General features: G+C 44.9%; 1 protein-coding gene across 1 annotated transcript in view; it reads left to right on the top strand.

The window, feature by feature from the left end:
* The first annotated feature begins 1094 nt into the window (after positions 1–1094).
* LOC106570576 (E3 ubiquitin-protein ligase MYLIP-A) overlaps positions 1095–14112 on the top strand; it is a 30985-nt gene continuing 17967 nt past the window's right edge. Inside the window, exons 1-2 of the mRNA XM_014143025.3 lie at positions 1095–1386; positions 2833–3023. Coding sequence (XP_013998500.1) covers positions 1300–1386; positions 2833–3023 — 278 coding nt within the window. The 5' untranslated portion in view covers positions 1095–1299. The remainder of the gene's footprint in view (positions 1387–2832; positions 3024–14112) is intronic.

Here is a 14112-nt window from a genome sequence, read left to right as displayed (position 1 = left end):
CACTCACTCACTCACTCACTCACTCACTCACTCACTCACTCACTCACTCACAGGCTTGACCTGTCTCAATCCACATTACATCTCCCCTGCTATCCGATCTTAAAGTCAGTAGAACATCCGGGTCACAGACCAAGTTATACAGTTATTGTCACAGACAGATATTTTCAAAGCAATACTTGGTGGATGACATTTTGAGGCCAACGTCCCTTTCAAAATGTCCCTCTCTGAGAAAAATTCAAATGGAAAAAGAAAAACAGGATATTTTAAGTACTTCATTTGCATCTGACTGCCATGCAGCTTTGACAGACTTAAATGTTATTTTTATGTCAGTACGGATGAAGGTCGTTGACAGTCTCCCCCTACAATCATCCACTCCAATATACTGCTGCATTTTTACTGATGTCAAGCACAACAACGTGTGAACATGGGGCTTGTGGTATAGGGTGCGTGTTTCTCTGTGGGGATGAGTGCAGTTCATTATAACCATACAATAACAGGATGATACGTTTCCATCCTATTGTGCCTGTCTGTCATGATAGGAGATTTATAAACACACGAATAAGAAATGCTCCCCTTTTAAATCACATCTAACTAGTGAAGATCACACAATAAGTAACTAAGAGCTGTTGCAGAAAGGTGAAGAAGGAAAACAAGTGCTGTGTGTGAAATACATGTTGTCTGACATACCGTAGGACAACTTACAGGAATAGACTTTGCTCACAAGGCAAGGAAGGGTATTTGGGCAAAAACAATGGGAGCTTTTAGCATTAACAATTCAGATGCTTTTGAAAGCAAGCACAGAAATAAATGGTTGGGGCCACATAGTCCTCCACTGTTGCTATATTCTATCAGTATTTCAATGCATTATTAATTCATATGCAGCTCTCAACTTACTCAGAGCAACTCTACTCTGATATTTCCATGGATAGTCAACTCTTCCTAAGCAGGTGAAGGTTCCGTATTTTTTGTGGAAGGTGAAATTAGCTGCGCACTCAGAAGGGGGCGCCTTGGCTGTCCTCGTCATGCGTTGTAAAGCCGTTTCGTTCGGACACGACGGGGATTGGCAGGTTTGTGGCTGACAATATGCTAAACGCTCTGTCATTGGCTGCTTCCGAGTAAGAAGTGCTTTGGCATAGCAGTTGATATCCTACAGCTGGAAGGTAGTGTTTATCACACAAAGTGAGAGGGCTTCGAAAGTGAACGAAAGCTTTAATGTAGGGTCTCAAAAGGAGGGATACCGAGGTTGTTTATTTTTAAAAAGAGAGGTATAGACCAAAGCTAAACTATTAGATTGCCAAAATGCTTTGCCAAGTTACCCGTCCGGATTCGGTGGTAATGGAAGTGGAAGTTGATACGAAGGCGAATGGTGAAGACTGTCTGAATAAGGTATGGATAGTGGATACTAATTTAATTCCCCATTTTCAGGTTGTTAATACGTTATTTATTCACACATTTGTGTGAAATTCCAGTGAATATTGTCCTGCAAGTGTAATTTTCAGTGAAATGTTCGGATTGAAACGCAACACTGTGTGTTGTGTGTTGGTTTGCAGAGATGATAAATCCAAATGTTGATGTACAGAAGTTCAATGTTTTTTGCTAGATTTTCTGCCGACGTCAGTTATCTCGAAATGGCATTGTCTGTCATAGGATAGACTACCCAACATTATCACACACAGCATTACAAATTATTAATATTATTATTATTATTGTTAAAAAATAAAATTACACACCAATACAAATGCGCTTCCTCTATCGTGCAACAATGTTGCTTTGGTCGAAAATAAGTTGGCTATATTTTCCGTGAAATAGCCCCCCCAAAATGTTCCTGATGACACAATCAAACTCATTAATTTGGTGATTTCCTAAATAGGTAAGTTACTATGAAGGTTCTTTCTGAGGGAGTTGTTTCCTGGTAGTATATTCGCGAGGAAAGGCTTTGTCAAGCCAAGGTTACTTCAGTTCATTTGGTTCCCCGGTGCATGCTTGGCAAATTGGCAATGTTATTGTGAAGCTTGAATGGGGTTCCCATTGTTGACTAGATCAACATTGAAGATACAATAGTTCCAAATGGCTGCGAAATCCGTTTTGAAACAGTTAATAAATACTATCACGCGTGCACAGAGCTGCTGGTGCCAAAGACTGTACATAGATTCATGTTTATATTGTGTTATAGACTGTACTTTTGTTTGTGTAACTCTGTTGATTTTGTCGCACTGCTTTGCTTTATCTTGGCCAGGTCGCAGTAGTAAATGAGAACTTGTTCTCAACTGGCCTACCTGGTTAAATAAAGATTACATTTAAAAAATGAAGAAAGGATGTAACGTTAGTCATCAAACCAGGAAATAAAAGCATCCAATGTGAATTTATCGGAGGCTTTAATCGCGTTGTTTTGTAATGAGTTGTATCCATTCTATATGACGCGCACAGCGCGTTGACATACTAGTCCTCATCCTCCGTCCCGTCTGGAAGTAGGCTGTCCTTGACGTTATGTAACTCGTTTCTTTCTTGTCGCTGTTGACAGGTGAGTTGTATCACCAGGTGAAAAGATCCCAATGTGTTTTCCATCAACGCTCCCACTGGCTTTACGGCCTGCTATTGATGTGTACGAGCCACAGAGTCAATGGCAAAGGCAACAAATAGTAATAATAAAAAGAAATAAAAAACATGGTAAACTCACTCATGTTTTATTGAAGATGCTGCTCTAAACTTTGTTTTAGGCCTTCACAAATCAATTTAGGTTTTACTTTGATAGAGTGACTATTCTGTGGGTTTGACTGGTTTCCCCCTGAATGCTCCGTTTAACCTAACACACTGAATTCCTCTATTCTAAAGGTGTGTAGGAAGTTAGGAATCATAGAGGTGGACTACTTCGGCCTGCAGTTCTCAGGCAGTAAGGGAGAGAACCTGTGGCTCAACCTCAGGAACAGAATCTGTCAGCAGATGGACAACCTGACTCCCTGCCGACTCCGGCTTCGAGTCAAGTTCTTTGTGGAACCACATCTCATACTCCAGGAACAGACTAGGTATGGATGTTCTGTATCTCACACACACACACACACACACACACACACACACACACACACACACTTACCATCTTATTACATTAGTCATTCTTTATGGTCCTTACATCGTCTTGTTATGATGGGAAAAGAAAGCAAAATAAATCTAGGGCATGTTACTCATTAAATATTCATATTACAACATAATCTCTAACTCAACCCTCAACTGTTCAGATTCCCTCTGACTCCAGTCATGTGCTGTAGGAGGAGAAGCAGGGGGAAGATAAACAACCAGATCATTCAGCACTGTACTGTAGCTACTGTACACTGTGAAGTGAGTTGTGACTTCCTGATTAGGCTCTACAGTGGAGCGAACTAGAGTAACCCCACAGCACACAGGGTTACTACAGGTCATTGTGGAGCAGGGCGGGAGGCAGCCAGGAAATGTGAACTCTGTAAAGTCTCTGTTGCTGATGCCACAGGGTCCCTATGCCTGCCTGGTCCTGCCTGGTCCTGCCTGGTCCTGCCTGCTGAGAGCTACACAGACCTTCCCTGCTGGCTCTCATTCAAGTGAATGAAGGAGAAGTGGACTCACTTAATCATTTGTTGTTGCTATTTTGCTGTTGGTTTCTTTTCTTTTGTTGACTTTCTCATTCAAGGAGAAGCGTCCTTGTTCTTATGCATTTCTCTGTTTGTAGTTTCTTTTGGCTTTTGACAAAGTCTCAAAGGCACGTCTCACCGTTGTGAATTTGTTTAAATGCTGAAATGCTTTTACTACATACTCAGAAAATATGCACGAGTTAAAATAACTATAAAAAGACCAGTGTGAAAGGCTGTTTTCTCATTGAATATGCTCTTAGCGCTGTATTTTGTCAGCCTCATTTTTGAAATCGTTCTTCTTTTCCACAAACAAACCAGAGAAGCAACGATCCTGTCTTCCAAAAAAAAGCATGTTGAAACTTCTCTAGTGAATGGCCTGACAAGTTCACTTCATGGCTGATAGATAACAGGACCTTTGATACGCTGACTTCAGGCTGATAGATAACAGGACCTTTGATACGCTGACTTCAGGCTGATAGATAACAGGACCTTTGATACGCTGACTTCATCAGGCTGATAGATAACAGGACCTTTGATACGCTGACTTCAGGCTGATAGAAAACAGGACCTTTGACACGCTGACTTCATGCTGATAGATAACAGGACCTTTGATACGCTGACTTCAGGCTGATAGATAACAGGACCTTTGATACGCTGACTTCATCAGGCTGATAGATAACAGGACCTTTGATACGCTGACTTCATCAGGCTGATAGATAACAGGACCTTTGATATGCTGACTTCATCAGGCTGATAGATAACAGGACCTTTGATACGCTGACTTCATCAGGCTGATAGATAACAGAACCTTTGATACGCTGACTTCATCAGGCTGATAGATAACATGACCTTTGACACGCTGACTTCATCAGGCTGATAGATAACAGGACCTTTGATACGCTGACTTCAGGCTGATAGATAACAGGACCTTTGACACGCTGACTTCAGGCTGATAGATAACATGACCTTTGACACGCTGACTTCATCAGGCTGATAGATAACAGAACCTTTGACACGCTGACTTCATCAGGCTGATAGATAACAGGACCTTTGACACGCTGACTTCAGGCTGATAGATAACAGGACCTTTGACACGCTGACTTCATCAGGCTGATGGATAACGACCTTTGACACGCTGACTTCATCAGGCTGATAGATAACAGGACCTTTGATACGCTGACTTCAGACTGATAGATAACAGGACCTTTGATACGCTGACTTCATCAGGCTGATAGAAAACAGGACCTTTGATATGCTGACTTCATCAGGCTGATAGATAACAGGACCTTTGATACGCTGACTTCATCAGGCTGATAGAAAACAGGACCTTTGATATGCTGACTTCATCAGGCTGATAGAAAACAGGACCTTTGATACGCTGACTTCATCAGGCTGATGGATAACAGGACCTTTGATACGCTGACTTCAGGCTGATAGATAACAGGACCTTTGATACGCTGACTTCAGACTGATAGATAACAGGACCTTTGATACGCTGACTTCAGGCTGATAGATAACAGGACCTTTGATACGCTGACTTCAGGCTGATAGAAAACAGGACCTTTGATACGCTGACTTCATCAGGCTGATAGATAACAGGACCTTTGATACGCTGACTTCATCAGGCTGATAGATAACAGGACCTTTGATACGCTGACTTCATCAGGCTGATAGATAACAGGACCTTTGATACGCTGACTTCATCAGGCTGATAGATAACAGGACCTTTGATACGCTGACTCATCAGGCTGATAGAAAACAGGACCTTTGACACGCTGACTTCATCAGGCTGATAGATAACAGGACCTTTGACACGCTGACTTCATCAGGCTGATAGATAACAGAACCTTTGACACGCTGACTTCATCAGGCTGATAGATAACAGGACAGGACCTTTGACACGCTGACTTCATCAGGCTGATAGATAACAGGAACTTTGACACGCTGACTTCATCAGGCTGATAGATAACAGGACAGGACCTTTGACACGCTGACTTCATCAGGCTGATAGATAACAGGACAGGACCTTTGACACGCTGACTTCATCAGGCTGATAGATAACAGAACCTTTGACACGCTGACTTCAGGCTGATAGATAACAGAACCTTTGACACGCTGACTTCATCAGGCTGATAGATAACAGAACCTTTGAGACGCTGACTTCATCGGGCTGATAGATAACAGCACCTTTGACACGCTGACTTCAGGCTGATAGATAACAGAACCTTGAACCTGGTTTTGATTTCTCTCACCTTCTCCTCCTCCCCCAGCTTTTTAGAGGTCCTCTATTGAGAAGTCCTGATAAGCTTGATCCTGACTGCATCCCTCATGGCACCCTATTCCCTATATAATGCACTTCAGACCAGCGACCTATGGGCAGTGCACTATAACGGGAATAGGGTGCCATTTGGGACACAATACTGATGTCAGTATTAACCCTCCCTCTCTGACTGCCCGTCGCAGAAAAACAGCTTTGCATGCAGTGTTCACGTTAATATCATCATGTCTATCTTTCCACAGCTGTGGGATATCCTGTATAATTAAAAGCTGATTCTAACCCCAGTCAGTCTGTCTGCCAGGAGAGGCAGATAACTCAATGTTAGAGTAGAGAAGTGTGTGGGGAGCAGAGCCCCTGAGCTGCTCTGCTCCTCTCTCTGTGTCTCTGTGTGTGGGGAGCAGAGCCCCTGAGCTGCTCTGCTCCTCTCTCTGTGTCTCTGTGTGTGGGGAGCAGAGCCCCTGAGCTGCTCTGCTCCTCTCTCTGTGTGTCTGTGTGTGGGGAGCAGAGCCCCTGAGCTGCTCCACTCCTCTCTCTCTGTGTCTCTGTGTGTGGGGAGCAGAGCCCCTGAGCTGCTCTGCTCCTCTCTCTGTGTGTCTGTGTGTGGGGAGCAGAGCCCCTGAGCTGCTCCACTCCTCTCTCTCTCTCTGTGTCTCTGTGTGTGGGGAGCAGAGCCCCTGAGCTGCTCCACTCCTCTCTCTCTCTGTGTCTCTGTGTGTGGGGAGCAGAGCCCCTGAGCTGCTCCACTCCTCTCTCTGTGTCTCTGTGTGTGGGGAGCAGAGCCCCTGAGCTGCTCTGCTCCTCTCTCTGTGTGTCTGTGTGTGGGGAGCAGAGCCCCTGAGCTGCTCCACTCCTCTCTCTGTGTCTCTGTGTGTGGGGAGCAGAGCCCCTGAGCTGCTCCACTCCTCTCTCTGTCTCTCTGTGTGTGGGGAGCAGAGCCCCTGAGCTGCTCCACTCCTCTCTCTGTCTCTCTGTGTGTGGGGAGCAGAGCCCCTGAGCTGCTCTGCTCCTCTCTCTGTCTCTCTGTGTGTGGGGAGCAGAGCCCCTGAGCTGCTCTGCTCCTCTCTCTGTGTCTCTGTGTGTTCACGGTTGGCCAGTAACTGTTCATTAAACAGAGATCTATCCCTCATGGCCAGCAGCCTCCCTCTTCTGTCTGGACTCCAAGCACACACTACCGCTCTCTCTCCCCTTACTCCTGACTTGGAGGGCTGACAGACTACACAGTCTGGTGCCCTTTCAGGGGGGGATTTCAGGAGGGACTTTGTGTGTGTCTTTAAGACTGGACAGTGTGCCTGTGGAGTTGGGGGGAGGAAAGGGATAGATGAGGGTAAGGAAAAGGTGAGGGGTAGTCACCCTGTTAGACTACTGCTGTCTCCCTCTGCCCGTCACCCTGTTAGACTACTGCTGTCTCCCTCTGCCCGTCACCCTGTTAGACTACTGCTGTCTCCCTCTGCCCGTCACCCTGTTAGACTACTGCTGTCTCCCTCTGCCCGTCACCCTGTTAGACTACTGCTGTCTCCATCTGCCCGTCACCCTGTTAGACTACTGCTGTCTCCCTCTGCCCGTCACCCTGTTAGACTACTGCTGTCTCTGCCTCTCACACTCCGACCACAAGAAATAGCGCCCCTTGTGTGCATTTCAGGTAATACCGCATCCTCTGGTATGGTACAGAAACAGTAAGACAGTATGACCGTCTGGATAGCACCCAACCCGACCAGTAGACTCTCACAGTGAGAGCAGAACATCTCAGTAGAATGCGTGACTGTGTCCAACTCCTCTTCCTCCATCTCTCCTCTGCATGTGCTCTAGTCTATTCCTAATCTATCAGCTTGTTCTGACAGCTACACGTGTTGCACTGCCAGTTGGTGTATGAGAGAGAGAGACCCCAGACAATAGTTTACTAGTGAAGGACGCCTCTCAGAAACAACTATATACCAATGGAACATGCTCACAAACTAATATCCACCAATGGAACTGAGTGTTCTTGGCAAGTGACAGTGCTGAATGGTGACCTGGCCCAGGGGGATTTTCCAGCATTATAGGCATGCTCACACTTACCCTCACAGCTACACACACCACACACACACACACACACACACACACACATCATGTCCTGGTACAGGAAAGCCTGCAGGTAGTGGAGAGCGTGTGAATTCACACGCTCTCCAACAGATGCTGGAGAGCGTGTGAATTGTCCTTAGTGGGTACAGACGCACGCAGAACGCCAGTATGTACACACACACTCACGTCCACATATACATGCTACGCATATACATAGGCCTCTCTCTCACCCTGTTACATAGCATATGGTGGACTCTGCACTCACAGAATACAAATAAAAAGCTGCTTACGTAAGCTGAAGCGCTTAAATTTACAGAATCATCACCAAATCCCGCTGCTATCCCATTATTGTAAGCTTGGGCCTTTTTTTGTGTGTGCTTGGCCCACTCAGGTAGAAGTCTGCACAGGACTGATTTATTCATCCCGCCCACACCAGCTGTCTTTCTGTCGGGCTACCACAAGAACTGATCCCACAATGTTATTTTAGGCTCATGTGAAGACTCAGCAATTGGCGCCTTATTGGCAATATCGAAATGTGCAAAAAATAACCTAAGAAATAGGTTAAATTAACAGAGATTCTCACGTGGCCATTTTATATTAAGCTTTCGGTATTACTGGGCTATATCAGTGAGTAGGCTAGACGTAGTTTGAAGAGAGCAGAATTGGTGAGACTTGCACTTTGACCTGAGCTTCGTTTTATAGCTTACCTTTTTAGGAGTGGGACGATTTTCAGACAGACAAATTATTTATTTTTAGGCAATGTAGTTAACTATATTCTAAACCTCACATTTAGGAAGTACATTTCCTTGGAAAGATGACTGCCCCCTTGCTTCACCCCCCCATCATAGGCAGCCTACTCTATTTCATTGAGACCACAGTCGGCTACTTAACTTGAAGCAGTGAATAATAAGACAGATGTGACTTTTCAATAGGTAGTCTAACGCGCAAAAAGCAGAAGAACGACCGTTTCCAAATAATCTGCGGGACAACAGAAATATTTCCATCCCAAAGTTGTCTGATCTGACCACCCGCTCCCAAGCGCAGCATGAAAAATGGCGACGGCAGCAGTGCTCTGTCGGGATCCACAGTGCTCTAACGCTCTACACTCTTCTTATTAGTTTGCTTGCTGAAGGCAAGCTACTCCTAGATTTCTTACAAACTCATTATTATTATTATTATATTCTGCCCGCTCTAGCTCTTAAACCATTTAACACGAAACCAACTTGAATACGTACATGCAACCCCAACGTTTCATAGCATTTATACTTTATGACGACAACAAAGGCACATCTCAATAGGTGGTCCAGGTATGTTATGACATGGGAGGGCTTTCCTCTTTTGTTCTCTATTGTTCCTCAAGCTAGGGATGACATCACAGACTCCCATCAGACCAACTCCTTGAGGTCTGCAGGTGTCTAAAAAACCCTATTTTGCACAGTAGTTATTTTGGGTTATTTTCAATAGTCAAAGTTAAAAAATTGCTGGAGGACGTCTTTTTAAAATGATCTCCAATGAATTTCACACACACTCCCACATTTTTTTTTAAAGCTTTCTATAAATACACACTCAGGCCTTTGGTCTGTAGCACCGGCTCAATTCAGTCTGATTTCCGTGGTTTCTCTGTCCTCCGAACATGAAATAAACCCCCATCCTAATCCTGTAGCTTAGATCACAGCATCTCTCTACACCGCTCTGCCTGGGTAGCTTTTGAAACCCCCTGTCTGACTGCCTAATGCAGCCGCTGCCTGCCTGCTAGTGGGAGAGATGTTTTCTCTACTCTCATCCCCACCATCTATTTTTGTTGCTGCTCACACCTAGACTGACTCTGTCTCTGCCCATGGTTTGAGTTGAGGCAGTCTTGATGTTTGTGTTCACTGATCAGATCTGTGCAGTTTCATAGAGCTACTTCTGCATTTGGTTGTAATTTCTGAACTCTCAGAGGAGTAGTAGATTTCATATTGGTTTTAAAAGCTGTTCGCTCAAACAAACAACCCTCTTTATGAAACTTCCCCATAAATCCATCCGTTGGTTAGGAGATGATGGGAGTGGTCATGTCTGATTGGGTGAGAGCAAGGCAGGGATTGAGTTGGGGCCCCATAGAAATAGAATAACTAGAATGTCTTCACTGTTCTAGTTGTTTTAATTCTATGGTTGGAACTTGGCCCCCTCAATGAATATGTGCTGTCTGCGTCGTTATCCCTCACTAGCCCAGAGGTAGTGCTGTCTGCGTCGTTATCCCTCACTAGCCCAGAGGTAGTGCTGTCTGCGTCGTTATCCCTCACTCAGCCCAAGGGTAGTGCTGTCTGCGTCGTTATCCCTCACTCAGCCCAGGGGTAGTGCTGTCTGCGTCGTTATCCCTCACTCAGCCCAGGGGTAGTGCTGTCTGCGTCGTTATCCCTCACTCAGCCCAGGGGTAGTGCTGTCTGCGTCGTTATCCCTCACTCAGCCCAGGGGTAGTGCTGTCTGCGTCGTTATCCCTCACTCAGCCCAGGGGTAGTGCTGTCTGCGTCGTTATCCCTCACTCAGCCCAAGGGTAGTGCTGTCTGCGTCGTTATCCCTCACTCAGCCCAGGGGTAGTGCTGTCTGCGTCGTTATCCCTCACTCAGCCCAGGGGTAGTGCTGTCTGCGTCGTTATCCCTCACTCAGCCCAGGGGTAGTGCTGTCTGCGTCGTTATCCCTCACTCAGCCCAGGGGTAGTGCTGTCTGCGTCGTTATCCCTCACTCAGCCCAGGGGTAGTGCTGTCTGCGTCGTTATCCCTCACTCAGCCCAGGGGTAGTGCTGTCTGCGTCGTTATCCCTCACTCAGCCCAGGGGTAGTGCTGTCTGCGTCGTGCTGGGTCTAAATGAACATGTTTTCCACTCCTTGTTGTTTAGTTTTCGGATCAGGCCAACGGTTGGTCAGGGGGGTTAGCAGTCCAGAGGGCCTGCCAGCCATTAATATAGACCACTGCCATGAATGAGATAAGGGACATTTTTTGTTCCTTTTCCTTAGAAATAGAATTGCTAGAAGGGACTTAAAGCCTCTAACCCTAGCAATTTGAATGGTAAATTCTTCTAGTACTGGGTTCAAAATGAAAGGGCATTCTGGCTGGGTTTTGAATGGCAGCAACATGCATGCATTCTTGGGTTTGCATGGCCTCTCGGACTCAGTTAATTGTCCTTCAATCAGAGTCGATTTGATTTGTTAGTACACAAATATAAAGCAACATGTAAAGTGTTGGTCCCATGTTTCATGAGCTGAAGCTTATTCCTTCAAGTGTTGTGCTCAAATGTGTTTACATCCCTGTTAGTGAGCATTTCTCCATTGCCAAGATAATCCAGCCACTTGACAGGTATGGCATATCAAGAAGCTGATTAAACAGCATGATCATTATATAGGTGCACCTTGTGCTGGGGACAAAAGATCACTCTAAAATGTGCAGTTTGGTCATGCAACAACAATGCCACAACTGTCAAGTTTTGAAGGAACGTGCAATTGGCATGCATAAGCCTCATCCAATGTCCTTTTAGAGAATTTGGCAGTACGTCCAACTTGCCTCACAACCGCAGACCATGTGTATGGCATGAACGTAGGGGGGGCGGTTTGCTGATGCCAACGTTGTGAACAGAGTGCCCCATGGTGGGGTTATGGTATGGGCAGGCATAAGCTACAGACAATGAACACAATTGCAATTTATTGATAGCAATTTGAATGCGCAGAGATACTGTGATGAGATCCTGAAGCCCATTGTCGTGCCATTCATCCGCCACCATCACCTCATGTTTCAGCATGATAATGCACGGCCCCATGTTGCAAGGATCTGTACACAATCCCTGGAAGCTGAAAATATCCCAGTTCTTCCATGGCCTGCTTACTCACCAGACATGCCACCCATTGAGCATGTTTGGGATGCTCTGGATTGACATGTGCAACAGCATGTTCTAGTTCCCACCAATATCCAGAAACTTCACACAACCATTGAAGAGAAGTGGGAAAACATTTCACAGGCCACAGTCAACAGCCTGATTTAACTCTGTGAAAGAGATGTCACACTACATGAGGCAAATGGTGGTCACACCAGATACTGACTGGTTTTAGGATCAACACCCCTACCTTTTTGTTAAGGTATCTGTGACCAGATGCATATCTGTATTCCCATTCATGTGAAATCCATAGATTAGGGACTAATTCATTTATTTCAGTTGACTCATTTCCTTTTATATGAACTGTAACTCACTAGAATCTTTGACATTGTTGCACGTTGCTTTTATTTTGGTTCAATATATCTGTGAATTCAGTTAGCATAGTGAGAGAGGAAAGTTTGAGACTGTTTTGTCAGTTTAATTTGGGTGCAAATGCAGAAGTCACATGTTTTTGTGCTTTGATATCCTCCCCCTAAACCCCCTAGGAGAGCCGTTGTGTATTCTTGAGCCTTGCCAACTCCAGAGTGTCTTTACATGTCTGCAGAACCGAGATATTGTCACAACAACAAGGCTGATGGATGTTTTTCACGGAATTGAAGACCATTGGGTGTTAGCATTACATCCATTTGCCTTAGTTTAGGAGACAAGATGGTTTCTACAGTCAGCCCCTGTCCTTTTCCCCAAACTTTTTTTAAACCTGCCTTAAGGTCTCTGAACTCAAGTATCAGTCCCTCGTATATCTAGTTTGAACCCTTAGCATTAGTTCCCGGCCAGGAAGGATGTCTGGGGCTGGCTCTGGGCTCTGTGTGTGACCTTTGCCCTTCTACAGTTCGTTATTATGGAACACTCCGTTATGTTCCCATAACCAGAGGGCGTTTTAGCTTACAAAAACAACTTATTTGTTCGCCTCAAAATGCCACTCTTTGGATTCAGGAATTCAGTCGGCGTGTGAATAATATTTCTTATTTATTTAGTCTTTTGTCCCTCTTTCCGTTGCTTAAACTAGCTGATTAACAGCCTTGTGTTGGAGAGTGTAAATTGTGAAGTTTTCATTGAGACAGTGAGTAAAAGTGGTCCATGGAATTGGGTTATTAGAGTTCGTTGACTGGGAGTGACCTCTAGCACCACAGCTCTGGGCTGTGTTATTTGTTACTCCAACAAACCACATTGTTTAGGGCCTGTGGCTCTGAAACAGACACTTCTCATTGGCTGATGCGGTGCAGTCGCAAGGCAGAGGTTTTTGGTTTCATTTCACATGGACTTTATGTTCTTCTGGAAACTGAGAACTCTGTGACGTTCTGATGTGTTCTATGTTTCTACTGAGAGGAGAAATCCAGTTGAAACAATTCTTTTATCATTTGTTTTTGGCTACTTTTGACAACTTGTTTACTATTAATTTAGTTAAGAAAAAGTACTGATGTGAAGAGAGCATGTGAAATGTACTAAATAGCCTATTTGGTGAAGTCATTTCACTTTGAGAACTTCTAAAACACAGTTAAAACATGTCACTAATAAAATCATAACTCATGTGCACTAAACACCCTCTCTTCCTCCCCCTTTCTCTTCTTCCTTCTCTCCATCTTCCATCTGCTGTCACACATAGAGATCAATGAACCATATCCCCCCCAGTCTACGGTGCATTTTAATTGAATTATTCCAGCTATGCAGTCAAGTGTTGTAGCATTCCAGCAGTCGAACAGATTACTTTGTGTTGGAGCCCCCGCTGTCGTCCATTGCCCGCGGTGTGTGTGTGTGTGTGTGTGTGTCTGAACAGTAAATGTACCGTGCGGTCCACTGGTCTGAGAGCAGGTGTTCCTTGACAGTAATGAAAGTCTTACAACTGGGATGAACACAGCCTCTTTATTTAAACTGGGCCAGCAGAGAGGAGGAGGTTTAAGGGTTTTCTGTTCCAGTATCAGATTCCCTGAAGGCTTAAATATAACCCCAGCTGTTTTGTCCGTCTGTGTTAGAGTTGAATAGCGGCAACCAGGTTAGAGATTTCCCGCCCAAACCCGCTCCCTTTTTTTCCAGAGAGAAAATAACTGCTACAATTGTTATAATAAATTATTTCTATGAACAGCATGACGTGAAATGGAACTGTTTTTAAATGATATGCAATGTCTCAATCTGGCTTCTCTACGGCTGACTCTCTGCTATCTGCATGATCAATCACCAACGGGACGGACGGAGCATCCCAGAATGCAGCGCAGTTCACAATGCGTGTATCATCTCATCACGGTAACTTTTTTTTTTTTCAAGTGAAATGTAGGACTA

This window comes from Salmo salar, chromosome 14 (genome assembly GCF_965601325.2).
Source record: "Salmo salar chromosome 14, fSalSal1, whole genome shotgun sequence".
Lineage (NCBI taxonomy): Eukaryota > Metazoa > Chordata > Actinopteri > Salmoniformes > Salmonidae > Salmo > Salmo salar.
The sequence above is the reverse complement of the archived record's forward strand: the minus strand, read 5'-3'. Positions and strand labels throughout refer to the sequence as shown.